Below are 23,206 nucleotides of genomic sequence, written 5' to 3'. Positions count from 1 at the left end.
GGGCTCGGGTGGGGCTTACAGGATCCCAGGGTCTCACTGAGCGATCCAGGGAGCCATCGGAAAGTGCTGGTGAGGGAGTGACTTGCTCTTGGGAGGGATTAGTCTGGCTACTGTACAGAGAGAGATGGTGGACGCAGAAGTAGGGGACCAGCCGGGGCCACTGAAATAGACCTGGGGAGCAGTTACGACGGCCTCCCACCTCCTCTGAGACCTCCTCTCGCCCTGCGTTCTCCAGAAAGCCTTGCCTGATTTATTCTTGCCTTGAGCGACCTGCCAGAGCTCTCAGATGTAACTTATTTTAAGTTTCTGCCCAGTAGGTGTCCCCTTGTGATACGCTCCTGTCACCTTCTGTCTCTGAGAAAACCGTGTGTCTGGCTCTTCACGCGCTTCCCTCTTACTTCCATGCTCTTCCTCCCCAGTGCCAGGCAGAACCTAGCAACACGAGGTCCCTGGATGGTCTCCCTGCCTGGGAAGGGCACCGGGTCTGGGCTGAGAATGAGCCTGGATGTGCCCATGGGTCTGGATGAAGGATGGACGCCATCCTCACCGGCAAGACAAGGGCTGGCCCGCATCACGTGGGAAAGCGGCGGGTTATTCCGAGGACCCTGGAGCTTCTTTTTCCGTCCTCTTCCTCCATGGGCTCCTGGTCCAAGAGCTGCAGTGCCCTTTTCCTGCCACCCTCAGACCCAAACCAACTCTCAGGGAAGGTTCTGGCAAAGGTATTCCAACTAAGATGTACATTTTAGAAGTTCAGGGCTACATCCTCTGGGGGTAGTTGACACATATAAGCATATAAATAAGAAGGAGCTTCTAACATCAGAACCAGATGCAAGGGAATTCCTGGTGGTCCAGTGGTTAGGACTCCGAGCTTCCACTGCAGGGGGCATGGGTTCGATCCCTGATCAGGGAGCTAAGATCCCGCATACCTTGGTGCGGCCAAAATAAAGTAAAATAAAATAAAAGTTAATAGCGATTCTTAAAAAAAAAAAGATGTGATAGATGCTTTCTCTTGGAAGCGGTGGGCTTCCCAGAACCCACGATCATGCGGTGTTGGCTCCTGGGGTGAGACGGTGGTATTTTGCTAGCTGAGCAAGAACTGGCATCTTGTCCTACTTGGACAGCTGTCCGCCCCGAGCGATCGCTGCTGACAGAAGTCAGCCCCACTGGGCACTAGGACGTTCTCTTTGTCCTACTAGAAAAAACAGTGTTGAAAATCGCTGACTTGGACAGCAACCTACTCTGATGACACCAAGGGCTACTCTCAGTCACGACCGTGTGGTATCTGTAGGACAGGCCAAGAGGAGAAGATGCTGCACGTACCCTGCGATCTGGGGAGTTGCAGCAGCCCGGCGAGGGAAACGTACAGCACGGGGCATTCACATGAGGCCGCGAAGCATCACTGCAGTGGTGACCCGAAACTTCTTTGACTGCAGCCCACGGTCAGAAATGCGTTGTATGTCGTAATCCAGCCATTTCTCATGAAACAGTATTTACCCTGGCCTGTGTGTGCTATTTTCAATTCGATTCTCGTTGGTTGGAAGAGCTCGCTTTATCTGACCCACACACTTGGTTGCACGATGGGGCAGGCGTGGGGTGTGTGATTGCTCTTTGGAAAATTCCACCCTAGATGGTCATAAACAGCCTGATGGGCTTGGGAACGCCTGCGGAGAGAGTCCGGCTGGGAACCTCAGGGCACGGAGAATCAGTGGGGTGGTGGAAAGAGGCGCCGGGACTTTGCAAGGGACGAGGAACGGTGGACATTTGAACTGTTGCTAAGACCAACTCACAACCGTGACCGAGGTCATGTGTACTTTGAACACCCCAAATATATTTAATTTTCTGTTCGTAGTTAAATTAAAATACTGACATTCCATCGCAAATGACTATGATTCTGGGCTAGGTCATTTACATCTCGGTTCTTTAAACCCCTCCCTGGCTGTGGGTCTGAGCAGAGGATGTAATGAGAGCTGCTTGAAACGCGAATGAGTTTCCCAGCGAGGTTTACTGAACTGGTTACACTTCCCTCCTTTCACACTATCTCCGTGTTAGATCGCAGACAGCTCTTCTTGTCTCTCCCAGCAACTGAAGTTCATTTTTCAGATAAAAGTCTGCTTTCCCATCACGTGCCAAGGGTTTTGTACTGCGTGTGGAGGAATGGACTTGGGCTTTTAAGATTTTAATTAGGAGCCTCCAAGTCTTCAATTCACATGCCAAGGGCACCCCGGGACGAGGACCTCCTGCCTCTACTCACCCCGGGACTGGACCGGGGCCACAGCGCAGCCTGTGGGCCTCGACAGGGCCCGTCCGCCGGAGTCTGGAGCAGGGTCAGACTCAGTGATTTAGTCCCCAGCACTTGGGTCTGGACATCGAGGCTGGTGACCCTGCAGAACTGCCACGCTGACACCAGTCTTCTCGTGTAAGGAGGCCGTTTCTGTGACCAGCAGGATGGAACCACTCTGACTATTTAAAACAGGTGGAACTGAGTGGTGATATGGTTCTAAAGGTGAGGGAGGATCTGAGAAGCCAAGCAGGAGAGGGAGGCCAGCCGGGGACGGGTGCCAACCCCCGTGTCCGTGGTGGGAAAGGAGGAGGAGGGCAGCGGGGCATGGGGGAGGCGGTGGAGGGGCACACGCAGGGGTGACCCAGTGGGAGCTGTCTGTCTGGCAGTATTGGGGGGCCAGAGATGCTGTGCAAGGCCAGGCCCTCCCCCCAGCCAGAGGCCAGCCAAGAGGGGAACCCGGGCACCGCAGCTGCAGGGTCAGCCCCCTGTGTGCCAAGCAGGGCAGGGGCAGGTGAGGAGTGGGAATGGGGGCCAACAGCAAGGTGCCAGCCCCCGTGAATGCCACTGGGTGATGCATGTGCCCTGGTGCCTGGGATGCAAGAGCACACCCGTCCAGGCACCCCTTCCCCCGCAGCACCACGGTGACAGGAAACCTTTTTCAGGGCACCAGAAGCAGAGGCTCTTAGGGCAACTCCATGTACAGGAATCGGCTCCAGAAGGACGTCCTTGACGTCCGGCCCAGCCCACAGATTCTGTCACGTGCAGATCCCTGTGTGTGATGCTCGTTGAGCGCCGTTTTCATACCCGCACACGTCTGCTCCTGCTCTGGAGAAGGCCCCGGGGCCGGGGAGGTGGAGAGGCCCCTGGGAGGAGATGCACTGGGAGAAAATGTGACCTGACCGCTTCCTAGAAGCTGCGCGTGGGTGGCCAGCAGGGAATTTCACCCCACCACACGCGGGAACCCCCTAAATCTCTCCCCCCACCCCCAGTCCCACGCTAGGACAGGCAGCCTCCTGCTTCTCCCCAGCAGATGTCACTCACCCTTTGCACTCTGCACCTTTCTAGCTGGCCCACTCACCGGTCCTCTGGCCTGGACCTGACTTTCTTTCCTTCCGCACATTTTCTTCTTCTATAAATCAGCGTGTCTTTGGGACTCTTGGTCTGTGTGGCTGTCCTCCCCTGATGAACATAGTGTGAGATGCAGAGACGGCATGGCTCACACGGGACCCCGGTGCGAGGTTCGGGGGGGCAGTATGGGGGGGAGGTGGGGATGCCAATCCTGATACAGGCAGGATCCCGAGGCCTATGGCTCCTGCCTGGGGGGCCTGGCAGCCCCCTGGACTAGCCTCTGGGCACATACAGGTGATGCACAGCCATTTATCACTAGTGCAAAAGATGCGTACTCAACCAAGAAGCTGAATGCTGCAAACGTGGAGGTGAGAGCTGCAGAAGGTCTCAGGGCTCTCAGACCCCTTGGGAGCCACCTTGCTGCCTGGGAGGTGATGCAAGGAGGGGGGTCTTTTATTTTACTTATTTGTTTTTTTTTATTTTGCGGTACGCGGGCCTCTCACTGTTGTGGCCTCTCCCGTTGCAGAGCACAGGCTCCGCATGCGCAGGCTCAGCGGCCATGGCTCATGGGCCCAGCCGCTCCGTGGCATGTGGGATCTTCCCAGACTGGGGCACGAACCCGTGTCCCCTGCATCGGCAGGCAGACTCTCAACCACTGCGCCACCAGGGAAGCCAGGAGGGGGGTCTTTTAAAGCAGGGTGGGCAGACTCTTCCTATAAAAGGCCAGGTGGTAGATGTTTTTGGATTTCTGGTCCACCTGGTCTCTGCTGCCATGACTCAGCCACAGACAAATGTAAACTGTGTTCCAATAAATCTTTATTTATAAAAGCAGGCAGCCGGGGCTTCCCTGATGGCGCAGTGGTTAAGAATCCACCTGCCAGTGCAGGGGACACAGGTTCGAGCCCTGGTCCGGGAAGAGCCCACATGCCGTGGAGCACCTAAGCCCGTGTGCCACAAATACTGAGCCCGCGTGCCACAACTACTGAAGACCTCGCTCCTAGAGCCCATGCTCCGCAACAAGAGAAGCCACCTTAATGAGAGGCCTGCGCACCGCAACGAAAAGTAGCCCCCACTCGCTGCAACTAAAAACAAGAAAGCTCACGTGCAGCAACGAAGACCCAACACAGCCAAAAATAAATAAATAAATTTATTTTTTTTAAAAAAACAAACAAACAGGTGGCCAACAGGATTGGCCTCTGTTTGAACAAATCTGGCCATCTTGTCCCCTCTTCGACCTTTCAGAGCCTCCCCAACACGCTCAAGTTAAAATCTGAAGTCTCGCCACCCCTCCACGCTCTGGCCTTTGGCTGGCTCTGACCGCAGCCTGTCATGACCACCCAGCCTCCTGCCCGCCTGGTCCTGGAAGACGCCAGACTCGCCCCACCTCCAGGCCTTCTGCTCCGAATACCCTAGTGACGGATGCCGTGCTGCTTGCAGAGCCGCCTCAGGAATGAGGGGCTTGGTCCCCGAGTTGCTGACCGTGCCACTAACAGAGCCACCTGTCGCAGTGCCATGGCCCCTCCTGAGCCGGCCTGCGCCCCGCAGCTAGTCAGTGAGCAGCTGTAAAGGACTGGCCCCTAACCCCCCTCCGACGGCCCCCAGGGTTGTCCCCGCTCCCGAGCTTTCTGTAGGGCCCTCGCTGGGTCTGTGTGTCCCCTCACCTTCGCCCCTGGCCGACTCCTTCTCCTTCCCTGGTTGTGGATGTTGATCCCGAGAACATCTCTGAATTGCATCCCACCTGTTTCCATCTCATGCATGCCGCTGGGGAAGCTGCACCAACTCCTGTCGCAGGTGGCTGCAGGCGTTGCCCCTGCCCCCATGTCCCGTGGTCAGTGGCCGTTTGAGGGAAGGCAGGACAGAGTGGTTGAACCGACGAACGGGTGCTCGGGGCTGGAGGGCGGGTTCTGGGCTCGGGGTGAGGCAGCCCGTGAAGTGGGAGAGGAGGTGGGCCGCTGGGGCTGCTCGTGGCCACTTGTACCAGTGGCCCTGGGTGTGTCCCCAAATGTCATGCGATCCAGAGTCATGTGCGTTCTGCCCTGTGCCTGGTTGAGGGAGGTGCTCCCTGCTTGCCCGTGCTCCACCACCTGGTCCCGAGGCTGAGGGCGCTGGGCCCTGCCCTCCCCAGCCCAGGCCGGAGCCCTCTGCATCCGGGCAGCTGGTCAGGTCTGAATCCTGGGGCTGAGCAGACTTCAGAAAAACGTGACTCATCTTGCCTGTGCACAAAGAAAGGAAAAGTATGTGTGGCATCCAAGTTTCCTGAAAAGTTCAGCCAACACATTGCAGAGTTATGTGGCCTGGCACCCAGTGTGGTCCCCGGGGAGAGTGCCCTCTGCTGGCCACCACGCAGACGACCCCAAAGGAGCCGATGTGGGCCCCAGGCTGGGCCGGGCTGCAGGGGTCAGCAATTATTATTATTATTTGGGAGAAACCACAGAAAAACATCTCCTTTCCCTCAGCAAATTGTAGAGCTCTCTAGTCCTCTAAGGGCTGCTTGGGCGATGATTCTACCACAGGACGGAGTAAAAGGAGATCCTAGCAAACGCTGCATTCTTGCTTGGACCACTTCTTAATTCCTCTTTAAAAATAAGATTTTATTTTGACAATTTCAAACTTACATAAAAGTTGCAAAGATAGTACAAAGAATTCTCACATACCTTTCATCCAGATGCCCCAGTGTTAACATTTTGTTACCACATTTGCTTATATTCACCCCCCCTTTCTCAGTACACATACACTTGTGTGTGTTTATATGAAATCTGAACCATCAAGAAGAAGTTGCAGTTATAATGTCCCCTGACCCCTAAGTACTTCAGTGCACATTTCATAAAAACAGGGACATTCTCCTCACTACGGTTTAATTATCAAAACTGGGAAATTAACATGAATACAACCATGTTCGCTAAGCTGCAGACTTTATTCTCGGTTCACAAAGTGTCTCAGTGACATTTTTGGAAGAGGAAACCCCCATCACGTGCTGTGTTTGGTGGTCCTTTCTCCTCGGTCCCTCTTGATCTGGAGCCGCCTTCAATCCTGTCTTTGTGACATTTTTCAAGACTGCACAGGCCAGTTACCGTGTAGACCGTCCTTCACTCTGGGTTCATCTGACGTTGGCTCGGAATTCGGTTCAGGTCAGCGGGTTGGGCAGGAGGGCCGTGCGTCTGATGTCCTGTCCTGGCATCACAGCGGGGAGCACTCGATGTCACGCTGACCCGTCCTGGATGACACTAACTTATTGCTTGGTTGAGGGAGGTGTCTGTCCCAGTTGAGAAAGTTATTACTTTTCCCTTTATAAGCGATAAATATTTCATGGGGAGCTACTTTTAGAATCATTTAAATACCTTCTTTCTCATCAAGCTTTCACTTGCTAGTTTTAGCATCAGTCATTTATTCTGCCTGAATTATTACAACGGTGGTTGCCAAGGTGATTTTCTGATATTATCACTAATTGTACGTTGATTGGTTGGAATTTCTACTAAGGAAGAAATTTTCCTTTTCTCCCTATGTATGTATATAGGTATATACTCATGGGTTTATATTTTATTCAGCAGGTTTCAGTCTGTCATTTTCATGTTTTGATGCTCAAATTGTCCTGTTGGCCAGCAGGAGCCCCTTCAGGCTGGTCCCTGTGTCCCGTGTCTGCCCCCAGCATGCTGTAGGCACTTCTTATTTTCTGGTGCAACAAAACCATCCTGCCTCATCTTGTGCTTTCCCTGCCACAGTCCCTGAATCAGCCATTTCTCCAAAGAGCCCCTGTTACTTTCAGTGGTGAAAAGTATTTAGAAATAAGATCCAAAGTGTGCTCACTGCAACTGAGATGTCATGGCTTCTAAGCCTTCTTGGCAGATGTACTAGAAATACGCATACATACAGGAGAGTAGTTGGATAAGATAAAGAAGGTACATCCACACAGTGGAATATTAGATAGCTGTAAAAAAAAGAATGATATCTGTGAGGTGATATGGCAAAAGACATGAAAAGACAATTCTCAAAGAGACATGAAAATGGTCCTTCAACACTACAGTGAGCACTTAGGCGTCAGTAGACGGCCTGTCCCTAAACCCAGGTTGTAGGATTCACCTATATTTTCCTCTAGTATCTGTTATGGTTTAATTTAACTCTTGTGTTCCAGAACTTTTTCATCACCCCAAACAGAAACCTCATACCAGTAGCTGTCACTCTCCCCTCGGCCCTCCGCCCAGCTCCTGGCTTATCTGCTTTTTGTTTAAACACCTGTCTTCAGTTCTCTTGGGTAGATACCTAGGAGTGGAATTTCTGGGTCATTTGGTAATCCTCTGTTTAACTTAATGAGGAACAGTGAAACTGTCTTCCACAGTGGCTGCGCCGTTTTACACTCCCACCAGCGATGTATGAGGGTTTTCATTTCTCCACCTCCCCTCCGGCACTTGTTATTTTCCATTTGCTGTTATTATTATTGCCATCCTAGTGGATGTGAAGTGGCATCTCATTGTGGTTTTGATTTGTTTTCTCTAATGACATTGAGCATCTTTTCACGTACATATTGGCCATTTGTATATATGTCTTCTCGGGAAAAATGTCTATTCGTTTTTTAAGTGCATTTTTTTTTAAAGAAGATGTTAGGGGTAGGAGTTTATTAATTAATTTATTTATTTTTGCTGTGTTGGGTCTTCATTTCTGTGCGAGGGCTTCCTCCAGTTGTGGCGAGCAGGGGCCACTCTTCATCACGGTGCGCAGGCCTCTCACTATGGCAGCCTCTCTTGTTGCGGAGCACAGGCTCCAGACGTGCAGGCTCAGTAGTTGTGGCTCATGGGCCTAGTTGCTCCGCGGCATGTGGGATCCTCCCAGACCAGGGCTCGAACCCGTGTCCCCTGCACCGGCAGGTGGATTCTTAACCACTGTGCCACCAGGGAAGCCCTGGGTGCATTGTTTTTTTGTTGTTGAATTGTAGGAGTTCTTTATATATTCTGGACACTAGGCACTTATCAGGTATATAATGTGCAGATACTTTCTCCCTTTCTGGGGGTTGTCTTTTCACTCCCTTAATAGTGTCCTTTGATGTACAAAAGTTTCTAATTTTGATGACAGCAAGGCTTTGATGACCAAAAATACTTAATGTTCTGCTCCTTAGTACCTGGCCCATGGAGACACTCAGACTTGTTGACATGAAGGATGGGAACAGGTCACTGATTCCGAGGAATGAACCTCTCTCTCCTGGGAGGATGAGAGGCCAGGACAGGCCAATGGACGAGGGGACTGTCTCACTGCCACCACATCAGGAAAGGCTGGCTCAGGGTCTAACAGTTCCTTTAAAGCCTCTAGGGAGGGCTTCCCTGGTGGCGTAGTGGTTGAGAGTCCGCCTGCCGATGCGGGGGACACGGGTTCGTGCCCCGGTCCAGGAAGATCCCACATGCCGTGGAGCGGCTGGGCCCATGAGCCATGGCCGCTGAGCCTGCGCGTCCGGAGCCTGTGCTCCACAACGGGAGAGGCCACAACAGTGAGAGGCCCGCGTACCGCAAAAAAAAAAAAAAAAAAAAAAAAAAAAGCCCCTAGGGAGGGGAGAGAAAAGACAGCAAATTCTCTGGAACATCCATTTCTGAGTTTCATCTTCTGACCCTCAGGAAGTCCTCCTGCTTGACTGCAGTGAGTCTAGTTTCTTCCCAGCATTTCTCTCCAGAGGGGATGGCTGAAAGGCCTCCTTTTCTGGCTCACGGGCCTCTCTCCATGAGGAGAACCTTTCACCCTCCTCCTCACCCTCTGACCCTCCGAGGACCCTCGACCAGCCCCAAGTCGCCTAAAGGCCGGGACGCTGGGTTCTAGAACATTGGTGAATTAGCCAATTCTCTTAGGTCATCCCTGAAGGAAGATTGGGATAAAATGAGAGCCGATGGTGTGGGCGAGGCTGCTAGTTCCAACAGTGTTCCTCGACTTTTTTTTTTTTAAGCATTTGCTAAAGCAGTTTAGCAATTGAGAATGTGCTTTGCTGATTTTTTTCTGCTGTAGACACTAATCACCATTTACTAGAGTTTTTGTTGTTTGTGGTTTGTTTTCTCCCTTTTACATTTTGGTTTTCAGTGAAGTAGTTCAATCACATGGTTAAAAAAAAAATCAAGCAATACAAAATGATCCAATATTGAAAGATCCCTGCCCCACTCCTCCAAAACCCAAAAGGGACTTCTTTAAATTATGTACCTCTTAACTATTGTACAGCTTGTCAGTGATAAACCTTGCATGTGGTCTTATCACAATACTCACTCCCCACATCTTCCTCAATTTCCCTCCGTTCTCCTTTTTTTAAAAATCAATCAACCTTTTCTTTTTTTTTTGCGGTACGAGGGCCTCTTACTGTTGTGGCCTCTCCCGTTGCGGAGCACAGGCTCCGGATGCGCAGGCTCAGCGGCCATGGCTCACAGGCCCAGCCACTCCGCGGCATGTGGGATCTTCCTGGACCGGGGCACGAACCCGTGTCCCCCGCATCGGCAGGCGGACTCTCAACCACTGCGCCACCAGGGAAGCCCCCAACCTTTTCTTTTGATCACCTCTTAAAGAGTCTTTTTAGACATTCTTTAATCGTCCCCTTACAATTTTAATAAAACATAAATACCACATACTATTTATGTGCTGTATGTATCTGTGCTTTATATATAAAAAGCGGATGTTCCCTCCCGCCCCCAGGAACCAATTTTCACCCTCTTAGGGACAGTATCGCCCCCATGGCAAGTGATGCCTTAGGCAGAATTTGACTTGAGTGATGTCAGTGAGTATGGTAACAGCTGCTGATTCATTTGGGATAAAGCCAATCTGAATTAGCAAACGATCTGAATTATAGAATATCTCTGTTATATTTTGTCAGCCTCAGGAGATGAACCAGCTACAGAAGTTAACTTTCTAGATCCCGGAAACTTAAGCCTTTAAGCACCCAAACATGCATCTTTTCAAGTGTTAGGTGCATCAAACATTTTGCAGTTTTCTTATTCAAGAGATACTAAATATAATTTCACTCTTTATAGACGATCTAGGGTCCTTACCAGATTGCCCTAGGATGGGCATCCAGCCACCGCTGAGATGTGAAGGTTGTCTGTAGACTTAGGGGCTGAAGGACTTCGGAGCACCTGCTCCTGGTCTCTCCTACTGCGAGCCCCCTTCCATGTACCGGCTGCGTGGTCTGCAGCCGTGTTTTGCCCTGAATAGCAACCCAGGCTCTCCTCCCTCGAAACTTGCTGCTAAGATGCCAGGGTTCTTGGTGTGTATGGTTGAAAAGAGTAAATGATTAGGAGGCAAGTCCCTGGGCTCTTCATTCAAGAAATGCAGTGCTTGGGCTTTGAGTGTCTTGGCTCAAGAGCAGGGTTCTGTCCCAGTACCTCCGACTCAGTTGAGATCTGGAAGAGGAGCTGCAAACACGTGGTGCTCCCAGTTCAAGTCCAAGTGCCCCCGCACTCTCCCCGATGCAGGGCCCAGGCAGAAAGCCCTGCACCAGCCACGGTGGTGGTGGTGGGGGGGCGGCTTCAGAACTGGACTCTCCAGGTGATGCCCTCTGAGGCACACGGGGCCCTCTCCGGGCTGCTTTAAGGTCCTGATGATGCCGTCTGTGTGTAAGATGCTCTGCAGCTGACAGGGTATTTTTCCTAATTTATCTTGTTTGATTCCCAAAAACCTCTGTAAAATGGGCTCAGGCTGTGTAATGATCTCTTCGATGGGAGAAATGTGGAAGAACAAACGACATAGCTCAGAATCACACGCCAATAAATGAACCTGTATCGCTTTGAGGTGCTATGTCTGACTCAAGTCTTTTAAACCTTTCAGGGTGTCATCTTGTTGGAGAATATATTTCACTATTCAAAAGGAACAGATCACAGGCAAATTTCAACTCAGGCTGGTGGTTCTAAACTGGTGGTTTCCAAATGATGAAAATGCCAAAGTAGTTGGGGTTCTCCTGGGAGCCCTGGATTCCAGAAAATGGAGACAGTGCTTGGTTGCCCAGGAGATGAGGGCCCAAGTGGAGCACACTCGGGCTTTCCGCCGAGTCTGTGAGTTCATGGGTCTTCCCCCTTGCCAGGGGTTTTGCACATTCCTCTGGCCCTCTGGCCTTTCTAAGACATAACTTAGAGGGAGAAGTAAACAGAAAAGCCAGACGCTCAGCCTCTAGACCCTTTGGAATCTAGTGTTTGAAAGCCCTTGCTCTGTGGCCTTGAGTCTGAGGTTCACCCTGGGGCCATCTGAAAGCTAGAGTCAGGAGCAAATCTCATCAACTCTTGTCTTTGGCGCCTTCAGAGCCCTTGGCCTGGCGAGAGACCCCAGGGGCTGCAGGGCCCACGAGAAGAGATTAAATGAGGTTCCCACTGGGTCCTTCCATGGGGCACATGATGCCCCTGAAGGTTTCAAGGATAGCTGGGGATTCCATACTTTTGGGGTGCTGCACTTTGGCGTGCTACAAATAATTATTGCCATTGGTTTCCGCTTTTTCTGTACTTTCCTATATTTTTAAAATTAAGATACCCCTATTGTCACTGGGTTTAGATGTCACTGGTATGAGTTGAACTCTTCAAGCCGAGGTGGTTCATCTTTGCCAAAAAAATCACCCTCTTGTCACTCAAAGCGCCTGTCACCAGAGTTCCTGGAGGAGCCAGGAGGCGTGTGTGACCTGGAAGGGGGCCGCTGATGTGGAGGAGGGGTGTGGGTGCCTGAGTCGGTCGGGGACTGTCATCCTCGGAGCCACGGCCTCATGAACAGCTCTGGGGAAGAGGAGAGGAAGCCCCAAGGAGGTGACACATGATCTCACTCAGAGTCAAGTGCCACGGTGACCTTTAGAACTTTCCATGAAATCCAACACGGTATTTTGCAACCAGCAGGAGAGCACCAGCAAATCTGCGCTAGTGGGTGCGCAGCCCCCCTCTGCTCTGAGCACCCCCCACCCCGAGGCGTCTTACATAATGGGGTTTTGTTTGGCTCGCGGCCTTTCAGGGGTCTGGTGCTTTTCAGGTACCGTCACATGATCTGTAAAGGTTACTGAGTGCGTTTGCAGTGGATGTGTCTTCATTTCCTTTTCCAACATCCCAACCCAGAAGAGGCAGCCTGGGGTCCTACCTGCCACTGGATGGGGGACCGGCCGACCCGGGGTGCCAGCGCAGCCCCGCCACTGGCTCCCGGGGATCTCGGGCAAATCGTTTTGCTTCTCTGAACCTCCGTTGCTTTTGTCTCTTAAACTGAATAGTGAGGGCTGGCCTCCCTACCTCACAGCCTGGTTGAGAAGAACCAAGGAAAGTGCTTTGGGAGGAGCCTGGAAACTCAGTACACACAGAAGGCCCTGGTCTACACCGGGATGCACCCTCCTGCCGGCAGCCCTGCTCTGGCGCCTGGTTCTGCCTGCACGGAGCCCGGCCTCCTCCTCAGGCCGGCAGCCCTGGATGCTGGGACGCAGTTGAGGGGTGTGTCTGGAGCCGGGGGTGAGAAGCGGGGAAGGTCTGCACTGGGCCTCAGCCGCTTCTCTCTCATCCAGGCCTCTGGCCACCATCTTGGTGAGATTCTTTGCAGCAGCACAGACCCTAGCAGTCAGAGAGGCTTCCGTGACAAGGGAGGTTTGGGCCTTTAAGTGTTTCCATTACTATCACTTTGATTGTTATGTGAAAAACGGAAATCCAGAGGCGGGGTGGACTTCAAGGACGATTGCTCCTGGGGGTGTTCCGTGGGCCGCCCAGCCTGGGCTTCTGATGTGAGGACAGTGGGCCTGTCTCCACGGCCACTGGGTCCTCGGCCATCAGGGCCTCCTGCTGCACATGCTGGGGACGGGGCGGGTGGAGGGACCAACAGAAGCTGGGCATCAACTGTGGTGTCCGCACGGACAGATGACAAGTCCGGGGGTCTAGCAGGAGGCCAGCGGTAGCCTCCTGGCTCAGTGCCTGTCCCCCACCCCATGCTGTGAGAACAGGCCTCCGGATCACCAGCCGACAGCTGCCAGCGGTTGAACTGGTTTACCCGCATCTGGGGTCACCAGGGCCTCCGGGGAACTGTCAGAGCTCAGGAGAAATGCAGCGCGCCACGCACAGGCAGTGGGGCGTTCCGTTCTCGCATCTGAAGCGGCGGTGAGCGGACACCTGTCTGCAGCCCCCTCAGCGCCCCTGCTTCCCCCCTCACGCACCCCCGGCAGGCCCATCTCATAGACAGTCACCTCCACATCTGGCTCTTGACCAGGCTGCAGTATCCAGATGTGCAGAAGCCAACACACCTGGTAAAATCCGAAAGATCGGGTACCTGGGCCCATTCCCCATCGTCATGCTGCGGGCCTGAGCCCAGAAGATACCCCTTAGGGTCAGTGCAAAGCTTTGGCTGATGGAGGGCAGGGGAGCCCTTAGCACAGCCTCCCTGGGCTCCTGGACGGTCAGCTAATGCCCCCCCCTCCCCGGGACAGGATACACTGCCCCCAAGGTAACCAGAGAGCGCAGAGCACAGCCCACGTCTGTCCCCTGGCCTACCTGCCTGCTTGTGAGCCACCTCTACGAAGTCGTCGTTCAGAAAGTACTGATTATATCTCTCCCCTCAGGTCAGATCCCCGCTGTCAGGGAGCTTTCAGTCTGGCTGGGGAGAAAAGAAACACATGAAATTAAAAAATGAAACAAGCTCACAGTATACAGTGTCTCCAGGAAGTATTCTTCAATACCATTTTATTTTTCGAGTTCTCCAGGGTGGTCTTATAGTTGAAAAACCAGAAGAAGAACAACAAAAACGATAAAGAAGGCAATTTGAGTTCCCTAAAATTCCGCCCCTCCCCAGATCCTGTAGACCTAGTGTCGAGGCAGTGATCTGGGAAGCCTTGTTCCCTCAGCCTGGGGGAAAGTGCTAAGACGTAAAGGCTTCTGCTACCCCCACTACCTATTCCAGGCTTCCGGGTGTAGCACCAGCCAAGAGAGTGATGTGTAAAGTAGGCTCCAGAAATACATTTTAAAACACCGTTCCATCTTGGAACCCGCTAGTTCCTTCTTTTTCAGCTCTTCCCTTAAAAAAAAAAAAAAAATCCCCAAGTGTGGAAAGCATTCCATTCCTGCCAGCTGAATCACAGCTGCGTGAAGGAGTTTCACCTCTTGTTCATTTGGGACCATCAGCTGGTAGAAGCCGCGTAGAAGGGGTGGTTAGGCCTCCTGAGAGCGGCCACTGCCCCCAGCCCGCTGGTCAGACGCGCTGAAGGAAGTGTCCTCGGTCACTCAACCTGCAACATGACTGTCGCCTTGCCCTGTGCATCTGCACGCATCTCAGTGGTGCAAAGGTGTTGTCCCAAGTTAAGGAATTTCAGGCATGTGTGAATCGAACAGAGAGACCCAGTGGTAAGAGGGCCGATTATAAAATGCCTGGGAATTTTGCAAGCCCATCTGTGCCACGTTGGTGCCCTGAAATGGACCGAGGTTGGAGTGTTTGCACCACAGAAAGTGGCAGACCCTACGCATCAGGCCTCCCTCTCCCTGCCTCACCCCCTGGCGGGGTACCTGCTCAGGATTTCCCGCACGCAGCTGCGTCTCCACTCCTGAGGTCCACTGTCACCTCCAGCCTTCTTCTCTGCTCTTGGCTGAAGCTGACCCCGGGAAGAACATTTTGAGTGAGGTCCAAAGCACATGTCGGTGTCTCTTTGGAGCCTTGTGTCCACTGTTAAGGTCATCATGTCGTCTTGTAGCTTGTCTTAGGGCTGCACTTAACCTCACCTCCTTCCATCCAAATCTCCCCAGGATCCACCCTGTGGGACAGAGAACTGCTCTGCGCCCAAAACGACTTTTTGCTCAATCAGGCCACCTCCCCCGTGTCTTTTCAGAATATGCTGTTACCATCTCAGTAACAGCACAGTGACCCCAGATGACCTAGGTAGTTCTTTTCTTCACCTGCCTGAGCTGCCATGTCCTAGTCCCCTCTACGAAGGCACTGAATGTTCCTGTTGAATGAATCCTTAGCGTATGGAGCCCACAGCTGGGCAGCGGCAGTGAACTCCGGCCCCGCAGAGAGTTAGTCAACTTTAAACAAAATGGTGTTAATAGTACCTGCCCCCCAGGTTTGTGGGAAGGATGAAATAAAATCATAATTGTGAGGTGACCAGCACTTCACCTGGTGTATGGTAGGCACTCCACAAATGGGATCTATTATTTTACTAATTACAGTATAGTTCTTAGGGGACAAGAATGTCTTTGAATTATTCATAGTACTAATCCCCTCCATCAACAACTGTCCTGCACATTTGGTAGAGGTTTAATAAGTACTTGATGAGTGAACAGCCCTATAAACTATGTACAGAACCATCAGACGTGCCCAAGTTGCTGTTTATTTCCCACACGAATTTAAACTCATTCTCTTTTAGTCGCTAGACTTTGAAATGTTATCCTTTCTACTTACTTTGTCATAAAGTACAAGAATCTTGCATTGGCTTAGACAAAGCCTTTCATTTTCCTTTTAATCAAACATGGTCCTTTCTTACTGGAATCCTTGTTTCGCGATTTTTCCTAAGGAAGTTCTGCTTTGTTTTATTTTATTTTTAAATCAGGAGAATATTTCCATTTCTGTTAAGAGCTGAACTGATTTTTTAAAAAGAGGAATTCTAAATATGAAACTCCAACACCTACCTTCTTAGACTTTTTCAGAGCTTAATCACAGTAAGTGGGGCTACCTTTTTTTTTTTTTTTTTTTTGGTTGCACCAGGCCTTAGTTGCGATATGCCGGCTCCTTAGTTGTGGCATGTGAACTCTTAGTTGTGGCGTGCATGTGGGATCTAGTTCCCCGATCAGGGATCCAACCCGGGCCCCCTGCCTTGGGAGCGCGGAGTCTTATCCACTGCGCCACCAGGGAAGTTCCTGGGCTACCGTTTTTCACACAGAGATAATCCACTAGTGTACTGGAGGACCCAGGTGGAGGTGGGTTTTGTGACTTGTTTTGGAAAACTAGGTTCATCTACAGGCTCAGTGGTGGCCTGGCCTCTCTCCTTTTCTCTGGACCTGCCAACACTCAAGGCCAACTCAAGCTATCCTTTCCAAGCAGGGCCATGCAATTGCCTCTCCGTCCATTTGTGCTGATGACACTTGTCCATGCTGGCCACTGGCCATTGATCACATATCACTATTTTATGTAGTTAGTATTAGTAGAACAGTTTATCTTTGTCTTTCCAAGTCGTTTTCAAATCCTTGAGGGCATGACACATTTCCTTTGTTTGCTCATGCATCCTGGCTACAAAGATTTGATCACTGGATCTCCATCAGTCCCAGCAGAAAGAAAAGTCATGGCAAACGGCCATTAGACGTTCAGACTTCTGGAAGGAGATGAAATCCTAATATGAGCAGGTCTCGTCTTGCTTTAGAGGGGAAACTGGGGCCAGAGACAAGGAGTAACTTTCTCAAGGTCACAAAGCTAATTAGTGGTGGATTTCTGTAACTCCCCTTTAGTCTAGTGAAGATATCAGCAAAAGAAATTGAAAATTTTTTCCCGTATCTTTTTTTTTTTAAGTTTTGTTTTTAGTTGCAAAACACATACATACTAGAAGGTTTTTGTTTGATTAGATCAGGGGTTTGGCTTAGGAGTCAAGGAAGTTAGAATTCTAGTCCTGGTTCGGCCACTAGTTACAGGAAGTCACACCCCCTTCCTGAGCCTCAGTTTCCCCATCTGTCATGGAAGGGGGTTGGATTTGATCCCCTCTAAAATCTCTTTGGGTTCTGTCATTCTGCAATCCTTAGCAAGTCCAGGGCTCAAGATCCTCCCGTTGAATTCCAGTGGACCCCATGTCCCCTCCTGAAAGGTGGTCTTGCGACTTTCAACTCAAGGAGCCACGAGCTGAAATAGATTCACCGATTTCCAGCCCAGGGACCTGTGGCTCCTCCAGCAAGAAGCAGCCGGAGCCTGCTGACCCCGGGGAGCCCTGGAACACATGAATCAAAATAGTTGTGTGATGTCATGTCATGATGGGAATGTGCTCTGGCCAATTGGTGCCAAGAATTGTCTGGACAGGGTAGTTTCCTTTTACAGTCTTTTTAAAGAGACATCTGCAGACCTGCACATGACTGGCAGGCCTGCCCTCCTTTTGCCTATTTCGTCTTCCCTCCCTTTTTAATTTTAAGGAGGAAAAAGCCCTGAGCGTCTGAGTGCGTGGCAGACCTTAACGACATAAACAGACCCACGGCCAGGCCCTGCGTGTGCTTCCAGGAGCTCCTTGCCTACTTAAGGGCAGCGGCCGCTCTGGCTGCGGGGCTGGAGGTGCAGAGCTGAAGATAGCCGAGTGTCCCTCGGGGAGGAAGCCCTGCGGTGGGACCGCCTGGCCTGTCCCACGGCTGCTGGCCCCGAGGGTGGCCCCTCCTGCGTTTGCTGGAGACCCCGGCCAGGACACCTGGCCTCCCGGGCTGGGGCTGGAGCGCGCGCAGCATCTCTGAGCTCTCGGGGCCCACACCTGCCGGCTGATGCAGCGCCTCTCCTGGCCCCTGGCCACCTGAGGCTGCCGCTGCTCCAGCGCGTCCTGGCATGCTCACCTGGCCCCGCTCCTGTGGCCACAGCTCCTCATGAAGCGGTTCGGCAGCCTCAGGGGGAACAAGAAACACAAGGACCCAAACCGAAGCACCGCGCGGCGGCAGTCGGAGCCCCATGGCCTTTTTGGTAGGACGCTGCCCTTTGCCCAGTTCTCTGCTGGTCCCCAGGGCCTGTGTGTGTGTGTGTGTGTGTGTGTGTGTGCACGCGCGCGCGCACAGCCTCCTAAGTGACAGCTGCGTGAGGATGTAATTGTTAGCCGGTAGCCAGAGGGACAGATTGACAAGTGTGTCCTGATGGACGGCCCTGCCGCTCTCATGAACTGCCCAACAGTGCTTTTCCTGAGGCTGTTTTCTCTAACTTGCCCTAATGAGGTTAGTGATCAATTGGACTGTCATTCATTTAGGCAAAACCAGAGGCCTGGGGAAAAGTAAGAATGGATTGGAACTATTATTTACAGCTGTTAAGAATGAAATGTGCGTGTATAGAGAAAACTAGTGCTGGGGGTCAGGGAGAAGGAGTTCCCCTGCCCACCTTGGCCCCATAGCTGTGTAATCAGGCAGGTCAAGGGTTAACTGAGGGGGAAGACCGCCTGCCTGATGTGCGTCCCCTGGGAGAGAAGCCTGCTCTGTGGTCTCCCTGGCTTCTGGGACCTTCTAATGCTTCTCCCAGTACAGGGGGTTGGGACCAGTGTGGCTGGAATGTGGGGTGAAGCGCCTGCAACTCAGTATTTCCAGCGACCTGTGGGTTTGCGTGGGGGTGGGGGTGCCTTTCCCTGGCTGGAGTCAGGCAGGGAGATTCCAAAGCATTCGGAGCTCCCCGGGGGCCTGGCTGGGGCCTGCCCACCCAAAGTGAGGTGGTCGACTTCATTTTATTAAGAATCGGAGTTCACCTGCCCTGGACGCTACTGCTTGTATGACATGGGATATTCCTAAACACTCGGTTGTGAGACGGAATAACAGGGCCCTGCTCACACAGGCCGGTGGTAGCAAAGATGGGGAAAGTTGACGGGTGCAGTAGATTGTGTCCCTCGAGTAGAATGCGACATGGTACCTGGCAAAAAATACTCGTTATGTGTAGTAGGGGAATGGCTTTGGCAAAACATCTGGGCAGTATGTGAAAACTAGAATACAGGCATACCTCATTTCATTGCGTTTTTTTACAAATTGAAGGTTTGTGGCAACCCTGTGTTGTCAGATGATGATTAGCATTTTTTTAGCAATAAACTATTTTTAATTAAGGGATGTACATTGTTTTTTAGACATAATGCTATTTTATTGCACACTTAGTAGGCTACATGATAGTGGAAACATTACTCTTCTATGCACTGGGAAACTGAAAAAATTCGTGTGGTTCCCTTTTTTGCGATACTCGCTTTATTGCAGTGGGTTGGAAACCGAACGTGCACTATCTCCAAGGTAATGCCTGTAGTAAGAAAAGAAAAAGGTAAATATAAAACTTGCCGACTACTTCTGGAATTACTTCTGGAAGGCTCTAGTGGACCTAGTGTGATGCCGATGACCCCGGGGAAGACAAGCAAAGGAGACGGCAGCCCTGGAATTCAGGGAGTTTTCTTGTGAAGGAACTAGAGTAATATCTAATCGCGTTGCGTGCAAAGGTGAATTTCTGGAGGAACACGATGCCTGGCCTGACTGGGTAGGGGATGACAGACTCCCTGGACTTAATTAGATTTGGTTTTAAAAGAAGTCTCTTCTTTTAAATAATAAAGTAATAAACGTTCATTTACTATAGAATTAAATCCAAACCTATTATTTAACTAAGTCTGTTTTTGCTAATGGGCACAGGTGGGCCCATCATTAAAAGCCTATTATTTGCCCGTGGTTTCTCCCCTTGTGTTTAAAATCTGACTGTCATCCTGTCTCCTTCTGAAATCAAAAATAATATTTGCATGTCGACCAGGTTTCACAAGTGCTCACATGCAAATGCCCAGCTCTGACCGCAGGGTCAGAAGAATCAGAGCTGCTTCCAGAACCTTCCTCTGGGATTTGGGAAGCAGCCCAAGTATCCTGATTTTCCTTTTGTGGGAATCCCAGTGGGAGAGCAGTCAAGAGCAGGGGCAGGGCTTCCCTGGTGGTGCAGTGGTTGGGAGTCCGCCTGCCGATGCAGGGGACATGGGTTCGTGCCCGGGTCCGGGAGGATCCCACATGCCGTGGAGTGGTTGTGCCCGTGAGCCATGGCCACTGAGCCTGCGTGTCCGGAGCCTGTGCTCCGCAACGGGAGAGGCCACAGCAGTCAGAGGCCCGTGTACCGAAAAAAAAAAAGAGCAGGGGCACATGTCAGGTGCCGGCTCCTCAGTCAGTGCTGGCCATGGATACGCCGAGTGAAAAAAACCTGAGACTGTGGACCGAGCATCCTCCCAATCCCTGCCTGCCACCTACACCTTCCCCACCGGGAAGACCTGTATAACCATCCCTCTCTAAAACCATCCCCATTGCCTATTCGGTGACCTCCAGGCTTCTCCGGGACAGGGACCATGTCCCCAAAGCAGTGCTCCATCCGTCCTTCTGACCCTGACGCCTCCAAGCATCACAGGCTCTCACTACAGAATCGCTGGCTATGGAATGGATTGAAACGGTGTCACTCCAAGGTTATTCCTGGTTCTCCAGCAGCATTGTTAGAGTTTTTTTGTTTTTGTTTTTGTTTTTCTAATTCCCTTCCAGTATCTCCCTCTCCTTCCTGCAGTTATTCCTGGAGCCAAAAGTATTTCAGAGAAGGCCTCTTCTTCCCCTAAGCAAGCTTCCACGAGGGTTGTAAGAACGTCTGTCTTTACTCATTCTCCGTCTTTCCCAAAACGAGCAAACGCTGGTCGGTGGCATGATTCCACGTGCTCTTTGGCCGCTTCTGTGGCCCCGTCAGTCTTTTCCGGGAACCACTCCCTGTATCCTCTGGTCCAGTTCAAGGTGGAGCCATTCCTCACGCACGTGCACACACACGCACACACAGCTTTCCCTGTAGCCACTTGAGCAGCCAGGACCTCCACGAGAGGGAATCAAGGCCTGGCAGATTGGCAATTACCAAGTCCACTTATGTTGGCTTGCGGCTGGCATTTTTGTTTGGAAGTAGTGGCTCTGGCTGGAGTCTTGAACACTTCAAGCCTTGTGATAAAATGCCCTGGAAAGTTCTGTTTCACGAAGACCTTGTCCCTTTCAGCCCCAGAGCTCCGCGCCCGCCCAGCTCCCCCTCAAAGCTGAGAAAAGCACATCCCACCGCAGGTGAATGTGCTCCGTGGGGTAGACCAGTGACGATCTGGACTGAAGCCTTTCCTTTCAGCCTCTTTGGCCAACAGAGATCCAGATTATGTGGACAAAGAGCACGTGGCAATAGTAATAAAAAGGTAAAAGTAAGATTAGGAAAGGATTTTGCTAATCAGATAACAGAATTGACTGTAGCAGCTTTTCTCCCCTTTGCAGTTAGCGGCGAGTAATTAAACAAAAGCTACCTGGAGTCTTAAGAGATCCCTTCTGAGGGCCGCCCGCTAGAGCCGGGAAGCCAGAGGGTGTGTCAGGACGGTGGCACTCTCTCCCCAAGCTGCCGGGGTCTGGGTGACACTGGAGACCAGAGCCTCTGGCGAATCTTGCTTTGCATGGAGCCGCCTCCTCCTGTTAGCCATCCTCGGGATGAATGCACAACCACTTCTGGAACAAAACCCCAGAGTTCCTCCTGCCCAGCGTCACTCGTCACCCCAGCACTGCCTGTCCCAGTCTGTTGTCCCCTGTTAATGCCAACGGAGCCCTCGGCTGGCTGTGCCACTGGGGCAAGCATGGATCATTCTTTGCCTCAAGCAGCGGGCAAGGCTGTTGTCCATCCTGCCTCCCCCACTGTGTCCCCCCACCCCTGCTGTCTGCCCGGCCCCTCATGGTCTTCGTGCTGCTTCTGGATGCCCACCTGCCTGCCTGGCTTCTGGTGTCCAGATCGGGGTGGACTTGAGAGATCCCAGTATTCATTCAGTCACTCATTCGAATATATGTATTTAGCTTTTTATGATGGAAAATTTCAAGCATACGGAGAAGTAGGGAGAATGGAGTCATGGTACCCACCTTCAGACTCAGCAATGAGAAACAATCTGCCAGTCCCACCAGTGTCTGAGCTGCTCTGTGCCAGCGCTGGGGGCACAGACACCAGGCCGCCCTCCCAGGGCAAACCACTGAGGTGGTTTTCTAAATTGTGGTAAAATAGAACGTAAGATTTACCATCTTTTTTTTTTTTTTGCGGTACGCGGGCCTCTCACTGTTGTGGCCTCTCCCGTTGCGGAGCACAGGCTCCGGACGCGCAGGCTCAGCGGCCATGGCTCACGGGCCCAGCCGCTCCGCGGCATGTGGGATCTTCCCGGGCCAGGGCACGAACCCGTGTCCCCTGCATTGGCACGCGGACCCTCAACCACTGCGCCACCAGTGAAGCCCCCATCTTATTTTTAAGTGTACAGTTCACTGGCGTGAAGCACCTTCACACTGCAGAGCCGCCGTCACCACCTTCATCTCCAGAATTGTCCAGCATTCCCAGCCGAGCCTGTGCACCCGTTGAACAACAACTGTCCGTTCTGTCTGCCCCCCAGCCCTGCACCCCCCCAGCTTCCTGCCTCTGTGGACCTACTGCTCCAGGTTCCTTGTACCAGTGGAATCACCCGGTATTCCTCCTCTGTGTCTGGCTTGTTCGACAGCCGAGTGGGTTTTCGTTTGCGACGCCGGGCAGTGGTGAGCCCAGCAAGGAAGAAGCAGGACGAGGGGTTGGCCGGCTGGGCGGAGGGCTTGAGTGACAGGAGGGGTGGGCCGTGCAGACCCCTGTGGTAGGTCCTTCCAGACAGATGGGAGGCTCAGGCCCTGCGGAGGGAGACCCCTGGGGCGGTCCAGGAGCACCAAGGGGCCAGTGTGGCTGGGCAGCAGGAAGCAGAGCTAAGCCCTCAGCGGGAGGACAGGCACAGAGGCTGGTTTACTCACCGTCTTGTGGGCACAGGGCGTGAGATGAAGCCCCTGGGGGTCTCGAGAAGAGCACTGCTGGGCTCTGGGGGCTGGAGACTTGCCGAGGGCCACAGCGTCGTGAGGGCAGCGCTGGGACTGGAGCCCGTGCCCCACCCCCTCCGCAGGCCCGGTGCCCACCCAGAGCCGCCAACCCCGGCTCCCATTCTCTCTGTGCCCGCACAGAAAACCCTGGAGAGGCAGCACCTTGTTTGCAAGGAGTCGGGGTTTCAGACTCGGTAGCGTCAGAGGCAGAAGCGCTTGGGATCAGAGCAGAGCGTTCACCGGTGCTCCTTGGAGGGGAGCGGTCATCCGGGCTAGAAATCAAATGAGGCCTGGCTCACCACCTCCCGTCCATCCCATCCTCAGCCGAGCTGGAGGAGCTCATCATTCCTCTGCCCTGTTCTCCTCTATGTGGCCGCCACCAAACGCT

At 52.4% G+C, this 23,206-nt stretch overlaps 1 protein-coding gene across 4 annotated transcripts in view; it reads left to right on the top strand.

Moving 5' to 3' along the window:
- PRKAG2 (protein kinase AMP-activated non-catalytic subunit gamma 2) overlaps positions 1-23,206 on the top strand; it is a 288,527-nt gene that overhangs the window by 103,981 nt on the left and 161,340 nt on the right. The window contains exon 1 of one of the 4 annotated variants that reach the window (XM_082632119.1): positions 9,836-17,929. The exons of the other annotated variants lie outside the window; for them this stretch is intronic. Within the exon in view, the coding sequence (XP_082488245.1) occupies positions 17,836-17,929 (94 nt within the window). The 5' untranslated portion in view covers positions 9,836-17,835. Of the gene's footprint in view, positions 1-9,835; positions 17,930-23,206 lie in introns of those variants that run through there. 4 annotated transcript variants of the gene reach the window in all.

Source organism: Mesoplodon mirus (genome assembly GCF_964341445.2).
Source record: "Mesoplodon mirus genome assembly, chromosome: 9".
In the NCBI taxonomy this organism is placed as follows: domain Eukaryota; kingdom Metazoa; phylum Chordata; class Mammalia; order Artiodactyla; family Ziphiidae; genus Mesoplodon; species Mesoplodon mirus.
The sequence above is the reverse complement of the archived record's forward strand: the minus strand, read 5'-3'. Positions and strand labels throughout refer to the sequence as shown.